At 34.1% G+C, this 12,500-nt stretch overlaps 1 protein-coding gene across 3 annotated transcripts; it reads right to left on the bottom strand.

Annotated features, from left to right (window-relative positions):
* Positions 1 to 1,960: 1,960 nt before the first annotated feature.
* On the bottom strand, positions 1,961 to 11,994 carry LOC109061485 (zinc finger FYVE domain-containing protein 21-like). 3 transcript variants are annotated; one of them, XM_019078589.2, is made up of 9 exons: positions 11,785 to 11,994; positions 10,321 to 10,371; positions 8,347 to 8,515; positions 6,667 to 6,742; positions 6,491 to 6,582; positions 4,967 to 5,017; positions 4,717 to 4,767; positions 4,223 to 4,353; positions 1,961 to 2,622 (listed from the first exon to the last, which is right to left on the bottom strand). In XM_019078589.2, exons 1-9 carry the CDS (start codon positions 11,908 to 11,910, stop codon positions 2,587 to 2,589), a joined length of 783 nt encoding a protein of 260 aa, XP_018934134.2. In that variant the 5' UTR covers positions 11,911 to 11,994; the 3' UTR covers positions 1,961 to 2,586. The 3 variants fall into 3 exon arrangements, with proteins under 3 accessions (XP_018934134.2, XP_042625377.1, XP_042625378.1); XM_042769443.1 differs by lacking the exon at positions 4,967 to 5,017; XM_042769444.1 differs by lacking the exons at positions 4,717 to 4,767; positions 4,967 to 5,017 and having other exon boundaries at positions 11,785 to 11,990.
* Positions 11,995 to 12,500: the final 506 nt, after the last annotated feature.

Raw genomic sequence — 12,500 nt, 5'->3', positions numbered from 1 at the left:
CCACTGAATAGCCTACTTTAGACAAAAACACTGTAAAAATAGATAAATAAATAAATAACTACATAAGAAAACAGTGTGAAATTAAAGTAAGATTTAACTAGATTTAACTTTAGGTAAGTTGAGAAACCTCATTAAATCACTTTATATGCATTTTTCACAACATATTTGTGCCTTTATTACCATGCATATGTCGTTTTCTTTTGAAAAAAAAAACAGCTTTTTTAAATTACAGTTATTTTAAGAGGGCTTTGACATGCAAACATGAGTGAGTGATTTAAAAAAATAAATAAATAAAATAAAAAAAACACCCGGTATTGCTGTGATCTAAGCTTATTTTTCATTCAAATGTCTGGGGTCTATTTAACGAATCCTGATGAAAAAAAGGCCTATTTATCACATTTAGGCCCGGTTTCATAGACAGGGCTTAGCCTAAGCCAGGATTAGGCCATAGTTTAGTTAGCACATTTAAGTAATTTTTATAAACATGCCTTAGAAAAAAAGCATTACTGGTGTGCATCTTAAGACAAAACAAAGACATGTTTTAAGATCAGTCAGTGCAAGTTTCTATTAGCTGAAACAGCTCAGATTTACATAGCCTTAAGCCTTGGGGTTAACATCTGTTTTTGTTGTTTTTTAACAAAAACAAATCAGCATATTACAATGATTTCTGAAGTATCATGTAACTGAAGACTAATGATGCTGAAAATTCAGCTTTAATCACATAAATTACATTTGAAAATATATTCACATAAAAACAGTTGTTCTGAATTGTAATATAATTTCACTGTGTTACTGTTTTACTGTATTTTGAAGCATAAGAGACTTCTTTCAAAGATGAAATAAAAAAAAATCATACTGCCCCCCAAACTTTTGAATGGTAGAGTAAATTATAATTATGATGGCCTATGTTTGTTCCACTTAAATGATACTGTGCTATATACACTCCATATACATATAGCCTACTCTATACCATTGAGACTGTGTCTTTTCCCTGAATAATGAGGATAAATAATACATTTATTAAGGGATCTAGAATAAAATCTGATTGTTATTAAACCAGAGAATAGCTTAATAAGGTCACAAAACTCTGGACTGTTGATATACCCAGGATAGGCGAACAAAGGCCAGTAAAGGAGGCAGAGCTCTTTCGCATTTTACTCCTAAACTCTGCAAACAGCCTTCCTGATCATCTTTGAGGCTCAGAAACACTCTCCTAGTATAAATCTAGATTAAAAACATATCTTTTAGCCAAGCCAAGTTGGTGAAGTTTAAGATATATTTGAGTTGTCGATAGGTGTCTAAAAAATTTACTTTCCACCTAATATATGAACATGATAATGCATGAAAGGTCAAGGAGATTGTTTGGTTGTATGTAGAGTGTTCTTGTTTTCATAAAGCTTCAGTTTCTGGTCTATTGTGTAGTGGACACAAGAGGGCAGCAGCAGTCCATCATGAGAGCGTGGAGATGATTCCTCTGCAGCCCTCTGAGAAGGATGAATGAAACCTGCCATCTGTTGCAAAAAGGACATTTCTGCATCACAAACAAAAAGTCATTTTTCACACCTAATAAAAGGATTTTTTTTTAAAATATGTTTAAAATTACACTGACATGGGATGAAGACTTAAGCTGTATTAGTGGCTTAGGAATTTTTTTTTTTTCTCTACGTCAGGGTGGCCATCATGTCATCAATGTACACCAAAAAGCCTGATATTTTAATTTAATTTAAATTAACATACATATAAAATTCCAAAGGTCTGAGATCAAGTGAAAATGTTTCTATTTTTATATAATTTAAATAATGTATGTATGCATGCAAACATGCATATTTATTTTAAGAAGGCATGAATGTTGTAATATACACAATCATTTTCTAATGTATTTTATGAACTTTTAGCCCAGTACTTAAATTTAAAAAATGTCAAGACCTGAAAAACGTTCTCAAGTAAATGAATACAGATATAAATTGGTCAGTCGTGGACTGAAGATGTTTATTTGGTGTACATGAAAAACTGAAAATTAACAAACAAAACCTGATGACCTAGAACAAAGTTTAATATGACTCCAGGCAATCTGGCCGCTTTAATTTCAGTTTTCTAAAAAAGGGAAATCTTGCTCTGCAGACGCAAACACATTTCTAAAAAATTACGACCTGAAACATCATTCTGTAGTGTAGGAAAAACAAGTGTTTCAAATATGTTTAGAAAGAAAACATAACTACACATTGTAAATACTTGGGCAGTAAAAAGCACATACTCGGGAGTTTGTGTTAAAATAAGAATATCTGACAAAATATATTTAGTTTACAAAACTTTGATACGTGAGACTACACTTAAAGCATCTGTTAAATGGTGTTTATATATTATCATACATGTCCATATTGCACGAGAATCGTCGGAAAACTTGGTCCCCCCTCTTGGCACAGACAGAGAGGTTGTAAGTAAATCTGTCTCAACAGGGAGTAGAAGCAAAAGATTGAATAGAAATCATACAAGCATCTTAGAGTACATGTAAGACTGAATAACACATAATACTTGGTTTTAATCTCTCTCCCCTCCGTTTTGTTCTGTCTCCAGCACTGTGTCATTTCACTGGTCCCTTGACTCATACAACAGTTTGGCAGCCTAGAGACAAAACGGAATAGAAAACATAATATTATATAATACAGTTCAAAAACTCACTTGTTTACAACTAGGGCTGGGTGATTTGTCAGATATTAAAATGTGCAGATTAACATTACGATTGCTACCATACCATTATTATCAGGTTTGACTGCTGATTTGAAATATATTAAAAATATGTTTGACAAACAGTTTTGGAGATTTTCTTCCTATTTAAATAGAATATACTTAAAGCTGACTTGCCTTTAAGGGACTTATTTAAAGCAATTTATGTAATTAGAGACCTATTTATTTAATTGCAGGTAACGTTTAGAATATATTCACACATTAATTTTGCTAGAAATTTAAAATTAAACTTGATTACATATTATACTACGGGGCCGTTGAATACTTGAATCTGATTGGCTGATGTTCTGAGGTGTGCAATTATTTTCAGGGAAACGCACAGCGAACGTAGTAACATATGTCGCGTTCCAGGCAACCCGTAACCCGTGTTTTTCCAACCTTCTACCTGTGAAAGTCCAATGGAACAGCAGCTAAACCCATGACTTCCCACCGAGAGGCAACCTCCCGCTCTCTCGTGTGAAGCCAACACGGAAGTGACTAAAATTCATCGACTGGCTGCTTGAGGCTGGCTGCAAAAGGGAGTCAGTCCCATAGACTCTCCATGTTAAAAATGCCCAACTTTACAGCAAAAAAAAAAAAAAATATATATATATATATATATATATATATATATATATATATATATATATACATATACATATATGTTTACAGCCTGGTTCAAAAAATGATTTTGGTCTATATAGCTAATTTTGCCCTTCATGACAACTGTGAGGGATGTGAATTTTTTTATAACTCATCCGTTTAAGTGTAATAACGGAAATTAGCATACAGTACCTATACAGCACACAGGACTAACAAAAACAACAACAGGACGAGAAAAGAAAATACACATGATATTTCTCACTACCTCGAGGTAATAACAGCGCGTTTTAGAGACGCTTCTGCAGAACACTGTTGAGGGACTCTCTCTCTTTCTTTTTCTTTCTCTGTGTGTCTCTGTCTCTCTCGCTCCCTTTCTAATAACTTCATTAATAACTGCATTAGAATGCTATCAACGGCTCAAGCCTCCATTACCAGCTTTAAGATGACGTTTTGGAACAATAGCGATTTAAGTACAAAAACCGGACAAATACCTTTAAATATATCATCTGATCGATGTCTTGAGGTGTGGGAACCGTAGTATAAGCGGAATAATTGACAACAGGCCGTTGAATATTAGAAAAATAATGCACACCCGAGGTGTAACGGCCACGACGCGAATCACCACCTCAGGTGTGCATTATTTTTCAAATAATCAATGGCCCGTTGTCAATTATTCCTTACATAAATGCAATTACGGCAATTAAACCAAAAGCATGTCCGATTTAGATTTCAGTTAAAAACTAAGAGTGGTAAGATTTAAATTATTATTCCTCAGTGGAAAAACCCACCACTCATTTCAGAATACCGACATAAATTTTTATACCTCTTTGACACTCTAAACAAAAATAAAATGTCCTTTTTTTTTTTTACAGTGCACTCTTTCACTCACACCTACTTTGTGCATGGCTGCGAGCCAGGCAGACGCGACGCGCTTGTCATCGGCTGTGTCCATGTGGAGCTGCTGAAGGTTCAGAGATCCTGGTGGCTTGTACTGAAGCACCATGCCACTGGCTCGAAGAGACCCTCCTGAAAACAGGTCAAAGTCAGTGGTACAGATTTGGGTTTTTCAGATGTCCTTCACATAATACGACAGTAGCATGGTGCTGAAGTGCAACTGTAATATCTCCAGCAAACATAAATGATGAAACCATGAACAACTTGATGTCTTGAACACCAGAGGTCTGAGGGATCATTACCATAAACATGCACATGCAGCCGTTCATTAGACTGCCTTGCTTTGACACTATTACTTACAGCCATGTCACAGGAAATGAGTGCATGCGAGGTTACTTACATCATATGAAGGGGACAACAAGGAAAACAAACTAAATGGCACATATTTTAGATGAGGAAGAAGAAGAAATAAAAGAGAGATATAGGGACGCTGACCTTCAGATATTTGACTGTCCAGCAAGCTCGTGTACGAGCATACATCTTTCTCTTAATGCAGAAGAGAACAAGGAAATTAAAGAAAAGAACGTTAAAAAGGGAAAGAAACAGAAACAGAAAAAGTCTGTTCAAGTGTATGTATGCATCATAAGATGTATATAAATTGAAGGGAACAACAAGGAAGACAAACTAAATGGCACATATTTTACTCGAGGAAGAAGAAATGAGAGAGAGATAAAGGGACGCTGACCTTCAGATTTTTGACTGTCCAGCAAGCTCATGTACGAGCATATATCTTTCTCTCATGCAGAAGAGAACAAGGAAATTAAAGAAAAGAAGAGAAAGTTAAAAGGAAAGAGATATAAACAGAAAAAGTACGTTCAAGTGTATGTATGCATCATAAGATGTATATAAATTGGCCTCAAAAAGTTTTTGAAGTCAGTCAAGTCACACTTAATGTTTTTGCATGAATATCAAAATAAGTGCCATTTAAGTGTGAACTTGAGATTAACTGACTTCAAACATCCATTAAAAATCACCAGTGAGTTTTAAAGTCATTGCAAAAAAAATGGCTCAGAAACATCAAGTTAGTTCAGAGAATCTGTAGTTCGTTCAGTGAAAGGTTTGATATATCTAATGCAATGACATTCAGACATTTTAAGTGTCCAAAAACCTACTGGGGCCACCTTATAGTGTGTATATTTCAGTTGTATAGAGTTAGGTTCACTCAGTACTACAGTGTAATGTTAACAGACATCAGCATTCAGTTAACGCAGAAACTGACGCAGCATTCATATAGTCATGTGATTATTTGAAGATACATTGTGAAGCTTTCAAAAAAAATCTCTCTTTATCCAATTATCAGTATCAGATCAGCCCATATTGTCCATCTAGCGTATTTTGTAAACAAAATATTTCTCAGTTCATAATCATACTTCCATGAATTCATATTTAAAAACAAACCCCAAGTAGGATTCATGCTGAACCCTCACTTTCTTCTGAAACAGAAAGGAGGCAGTAAAAGTCTTTATTGATTAGTATTACAGGAAGTTATGAGCATCTGGGATCCATCCGTAAAAAATGCCCATTAGAAGTAATTTATGACAATCTGATAAGAAGACTATCGATGCTCTATAAAAGTGGAGCATGTGATTACCAGACAGACATAGCACTCACTAATTCAAGTTTGGTAATGATAGTTAACTAGTTTTCCAACAACAACTAACTAGATTATTGAGGACAACTAGTAAGTCTACCTGAACTTATTGTTTAGCAGCAGTGCTTTAAAATTGATTAATTTGAATTTAATGGTTTCCAAAAAAATATTAAGCAGCACAACCGTTTTCAACATTTATAATAATCACAAATGTTTTTTTTAAGGCATCAAATCAGCATATTATAATTTTAAAATACATTCAAATAGAAAACAGTTATTTTAGATTGTAATAATATAACACAATATTACTGTTTCAAATGCATTTTAATTACACAAATGCAGCCTTGGTGAACATGGTGATTTGTTCTAAATATTTTAATAATTGTGCCGACCTCAAACTTTTGAACAGTATTTTAAGTCGCTAAGATAAAAGCGTCGATCAGATGCATAAAAGTAATGTAACTATTCAGAGTTTACGCAATGCTAGCAAATGTGCTAAAATCACTAACAAGTTTTTGATTCTGTTTTCTGTTATTATATTTGGCTAAGTGTCCAGAGAATAGTCTCAAAAATCAATGTTTGTATTGCTGTGAAACGTTTGTCCACATAAAGCCTCACCTCCCGGGGTTGAGCCCTCAGTCAACACCTGCATACTGGAAATGCGAGATAGCTCCACCTCAAAATGACTCTCACCATCTAGAAAGAGATATCTGAGAGCAAAAAAACAAATCAAAAGAGAGAGAGATTCAAGACAGAATAGATCACATTTAAAGAGGTGAATTTGTGGGTTCTACCTGTGATTATTGGACAAACGGCAGACCATGGTCTCTGATATCTCTGAGGAATCCACTTTGACCAGGAAAGTGCCACCTATAATACAAGGTTGTAAAAGGCTGTAATGTTGTGAGTGGAAAGACTTATTAATGTATTTGACAACATTTTCCACATAAATAAAAGAGCTCATGAATGTTTACAGCACCAAATTCCTAGTAGTCATTCACTTTTGTGGCACTGCATTAATAAACATCTTCAAACGTCAATGTTTTCAGAGTCACAACAGACTGTTCAGACTTCCATTATGAGGCAGAAGAATATGCTCAAAAATCTATTACATCCAGATGAAAACGCACACATATGGGTGATGTACACTACTATTCAAAGGCTTGTGGTCAATAAGAATATGAAAAGTTTTTGAAAGAAGTGTATTTTGCTTTTTACCAAGGCTGCAATTATTTGTTACAAAAATACAGTAAAAACAGAAATACTGTGAAATGTTAATACAATTTAAAATAGCAGTCTTATATTAGAATATATAAAAAAATAATAATAATAATTTATTCCTGTGATTGAAAAGCTTGGTTTTCAGCAGCATTAATCTGTTGTGTATCTGCTGAAAAAGGTAAGAATTCCTTTAAATAAATAAGTTATGATCGACTTCAAATTTTATATTGCATGTGTGCTATTAAAGAAACATTAAAATATTTTCATGGTAAAAAAAAAAAAAAAAAACTGAATAAAGGAAAATATGTTTTTAATTAATTAAAATATATAATTTAAATAATGAATGCTACAAGTGGACTTGGGTATTATGCATTTTTTTTAAAATGTATGCATTTAGTAGACGCTTTTATCCAAAGCGACTTGCAGTGCATTCAGGCTATCAATTTTTACCTATCATGTGTTCCTGGGGAATCGAACCCCCAACCTTGCGCTTGTTAACGCATTATTATTTAACGCAATTATTAGCGTATTTAAACATGAACTTTAAGAGTGTTGAATGACAGCAAATGTAATTTGAATATAAAAACAGGGCAAATGAACATGAAAAGTTAAATATTCAATATTAGCCGAGCCTCTTAAATCTAAAAAAAAAAAGTGATTATGTACATAGTATTGACATATCTTGCATTCCTAGTCGTGATCACAGAACACAGTCTTTGTATTTTATTCAATTCAATTCAAGTTTATTTGTATAGTGCTTTTTACGATACAAATCACTGCAAAGCAACTTTACAGAAAATTAAGTTTCTACAATATTTAGTAGTAGCTTATCAGTGATGACTGTCAGTTTATGTATATACGGCAGAAATGTTCAGAAAAATCAATAAAAGACGTAAACAAACAGACAATTAACACTATTAACAGCAATTATGCAATCAAACTTATAGCAAAATGTGGTAGTTCTGTATTTTGTATTTTACCCGATTCCATCAGAACAACCTTTTCCAAACACACACTCATGCAAACACAGTTACTAGATTCTGTTTCCAACAGCAGTCAAGTTGAGTCTCAGGTAAAGGATTACTTATTAAGTCAGTGTACATTGAAGATGAGTTACATAACATTCATATGCTTTCCCTGGCCTGTACTTAGTGACATCATAAACTTCAGTGAGTCTGTGAATGGAAAAGCAGGCATAAGTGTGTCAGTGGTTTCAAGTTAAAAGCATCCCAGTGTGCATTCGTTCAACCCACCGGCAGTGAGCACTTTAAGCTGTTTGTCGTAAAACTCCACCTCTTTCTGTGAGATGAGGCTGCACTCCGCACACTGCCTCACCGGATCCACAAAACACATCCTGGGAAGAGCCACCTTCTGACTGCAGCATTTATCACAGAAACACCGGCCGCAGCGCCGACAGTGATGCTGACGTACACAGAAGAAACACTTAGTGCTTTAAATCCATCACAATTCCATCAAACAGCAACAAACGAATAAAACAAAGCATGACCAAATTAAAGGAATAGTCCTTCCAAAAATGGAAATTCTGTCATCATTTACTCACCCAAATGAGCACAAAAGAATATATTTTGAAGAATGGTGGTAACCTAACAGCTGCTAGTATCCAGTGACTTCGTTTGGAGAGAAAAAAAAAATACTATGGAAGTCAATGGCTACATTCAACTGTTTGGTTAGCAACATTCTTCAAAATATCTTCTTTTGTGCTTAACAGAAGAAAGAAATTCATACACGATTGGAAAAACATGAGGGTGAGTAAATGATGACAGAATTTTCATTTTTGGGTGAACTACCCCTTTACCAGTTATAAATAAGTGATAAGACCAAAATCAAAATAACAAGATGAGCAATTTTATATCATGGTAACAGTTCTGTATGTATATTACAATATAGTTATTAGTTTTCATTTTTGAGGAGGTCACACTTCGACATTTCGATAATCCACTTTAGACCTTCTACTAACTAGAAGTAACTTTGCAACTACATGTCAACTAACTCTCTCTTTACAGTATTTGCAGAGCTTAGGGCTGGTAGAATAAGTTGACACATACTTGCAAAGTTACTTATAGTCAGTATATTGTCTGTTGGGGAACCATCGAAATAATGTGTTAGCAGATATTATGCAGACAGTCTACTAATACTGTAATGACTGACATGTAGTTGTAAAGTTACTTAGTATGTCTAAAGTGTTATCTTTGAGGAAAGGGGAGTTTACAATTTGATGTATGTGAACTAATAATATATATATATATAAAATGTATTTATTTATTTAGACAGAATTGTAAGCCCTGACACAGAACACTATCATGTAACCACTAAGACGCACAACAAAGGCAGGAAGAAGAGGGAAGCAAAAAATGAGAAAAAAAGGAAACAGGAAGGAAAACTTGCAACGGCATATTATTGCAAAACTAAAAACAAAGACACTTAAAAAGAAAGAAATGAAACTGCTCAAGCTTAAGGAAGACAATCATAAAGAGCCATTCACACAAACACACAGATTTGAAGCAACAGTTACAGTTATTGTAGGGATGTGACAAAACTGGATGAAGAGTAGTGCTGTCAAATAATTAATCACAATTAATCGCATGCAAAATAAAAGTTTTTGTTTACAATATATCAGTGTGTGTATTGTGTATATTTATTATGTATATAAACACACACAAATGCAGCATGTATTTAGAAAATATTTACATGTATATATTTATATTCATATAATATATAAATATATTTAATGTATAAACGTAACATATTTGTCTTAAATGTATACATTCATGTGTGTATTTATATATACATAATAAATATACACAGCACACACACATATATTATGTAAACAAAAACTTTTATTGTGGATGCATTTAATCGTGATTAATCGTTTGACAGCACTAATGAAGAGTGATGAAATATGGCAATTAACAAAAATGAGGGATACCCACATATAGGGATATACATAAGTATATATTATCTATCTGCCCAGATAGATAGTAGATAGATTTTTTTAATTCAAATTGTCAAATGCTATTTTTCAATCAATATATTCCATTTGCAATCAGATTTCCAAAAGATACAGACAAAGACCATCAATAAAGCTAGGACATCCAGATGTAGGAAAGGCCACTTATGAGCAACAATACAACCACTTGTCGACTTCAAATGAAATGGTGACTTGTCACTTGAAATTACTCCTGACACATGACGGTCCATGTGCTTACCTTCCTGGTGATGAAGTCAAACTTAGTGTCACACTGCATACATCTGGGGCACTAAGAGAGAGAAGTGAAGAATAACCTTAATTCTTAAAATGTTCTTTATAACACAAATAAAAGGAAGATCAAACACATTCAGAACACTTATAACACTTTATAACAATGCAACACTTGTTGCACAAGTCAATATCATTTCATAAGAAAGTTGTGGCAGAACATCCTAGAGACTTTAACTGAATTTAGGCCATATACATATATGGGCTTAACAGCAATACAGTCATGGCCAAAACCTTTAAGGCAAAATACACAGGGCCTTTTGGTAATGTTATCTGACAGCTGCCACAGCAAGCCTAGAACGGTTCAGGTCTGACCGGATTTTTAAGCCCAGGCATAAAATACATATTTCTGCCAACATATCATGTGCTTTATAACTGATTAACATGCTTGCATAACATAGCACAGCTTTTTGCTCCTCCCACAATGATCAAAATCGAATAGTTTTGACTCATTTCATAGTTTACAGTAGTGCACTTGCAAAAGAAATCTGTGAGGCAAGGTACCGCAGCAGAATAAGCATTATAATACACAATGCAATGCTACAAGAATGAAACATTAAATGACACTTGTGTGGTAAATTGCTTACTAAACCCATTCAACTTCTATCAAAACCAAGTAAAGCATGGTAAAACTTGGTATGTTTCACATAAATGAGTGCAACAGTGCCCGTCCACCTTCTAAGTGGCTGGTTGTGCAAGTATTTTCCCATAGGGATTTTTAAAAAGTGTTTACTTTATCGTTGTTTAATCACACCACTACAAACTTTGATTTGAAGCAAAAAAAAAAAAAAGTATGTGAAAATAGTACCGTGTCTGGTAGCCATTGACTTCCATAGTATCCATGGCTATCAACAACTGTCTGGTTACCAACATTCTTCAAAATCTCTTCTTTTGTGTTCAACAGGAGAAAGAAACTCATACATGTTTGGAACGACATGAGGGCTAGTAAATGACAAAATATTCATTTTTCGATTAACTATGTAAGATGTATGCATTTGTTCGTCAGGGGTTTCTGCGTAAGTTATCTCCGAATATTATTAATAAGTAGGCGTGACCTAAAATTTGACAGTCGCTTTTCCGCCATACAGAAGCATTGGATTTTTTTTTTTTTTAAGACAAACGCCCCAAATATCAATCTTCTAACGTTATCATATGAAGAGTTCATTTACACACAGTCGCAGATGGTCACTCACATGCACACTCTAAAAAGCATTAATTTAACTTGCATGCATCTGAGATCAAATCTGTTCAAAAGACCCAAGTCTTGCTATCTATTTTATTTGTGACACCATCTGAGAAACTTCAAAAATATTTTCCACTGGCTCTTGCTCTCTTGAACAAACAACGCCCAAAGATAGAGACAGACCAACCACAGCATCATCATCATAACCATAATCTGATCAACATTCGTTACCTCTTTGTCCGGAACCCACTGCGGCTCGTCCAGGGAAAACGGACTGGTGAAAGCACCGTTCTCCGGTACCATGCGGAGTCCGCTCGGGCTCCGGACCAGCTTTTTGCCGTCAGGCACCGCGGACATGTTTGTGTTTATGAGTGCGCAGCTGCTGCTCCAGAGAAGAACAGTACCGACATCAGCAGCACTACCAGTCACACAGACACACCTTCAGCATAAGAGTCCTTCATCTCACTATTATAATAATAATAATATCTTCATTTTTAGCATCTAAACAACTATACACTTTTTTTCTCAATCCGAACAGAGTGTTGTATTGTCCAACTACAGTGGCCCGAAACGTAGGCCTATTTAAATGGCAAAATAAATTAGTTTCAAGCCAAGTGTGAATCACTATAATAAACCAATACTAGTCCCTGATTTTAGAATAAGAGTCCTCTTGGTTTTATTATTATTGTAAGTAGTAGTAGTAGTAGTATCAATAATAATAATAATAATAATAATAATAATAATAATAATAAGGACAACAATAATGTACACAGTTTTAAAAGAGGTGTGACATTTTAAGAGAATTGTGCAATGCCCCGTCTTTCATTATAGGTCTTGTCAATTTTTATTTACAATATATTTTTTTTTTCAGTTATTTTTTAAAATAATTATCTAAGTTTTTATAACGTCCAATAAAAGACAATATCAGTACAACCTGTAATTAAATA

Source organism: Cyprinus carpio, chromosome A13 (assembly GCF_018340385.1).
Source record: "Cyprinus carpio isolate SPL01 chromosome A13, ASM1834038v1, whole genome shotgun sequence".
In the NCBI taxonomy this organism is placed as follows: domain Eukaryota; kingdom Metazoa; phylum Chordata; class Actinopteri; order Cypriniformes; family Cyprinidae; genus Cyprinus; species Cyprinus carpio.
Note: the sequence above shows the minus strand (reverse complement) of the source record. Positions and strands in the feature narration are given on the sequence as shown.

Bases quoted from the DNA above. Each gene is read 5' to 3' on its own strand.
- LOC109061485 (XM_019078589.2), bottom strand. From the start codon at position 11,910: ATGTCCGCGGTGCCTGACGGCAAAAAGCTGGTCCGGAGCCCGAGCGGA. The intron at 8,516-10,320 runs GTAAGCACATGG...TGTGTACGTCAG, and splicing joins TTGACTTCATCACCAGGAAG to CATCACTGTCGGCGCTGCGG. The intron at 4,354-4,716 runs GTCAGCGTCCCT...ACCTGTTTTCAG, and splicing joins GGACAGTCAAATATCTGAAG to GAGGGTCTCTTCGAGCCAGT.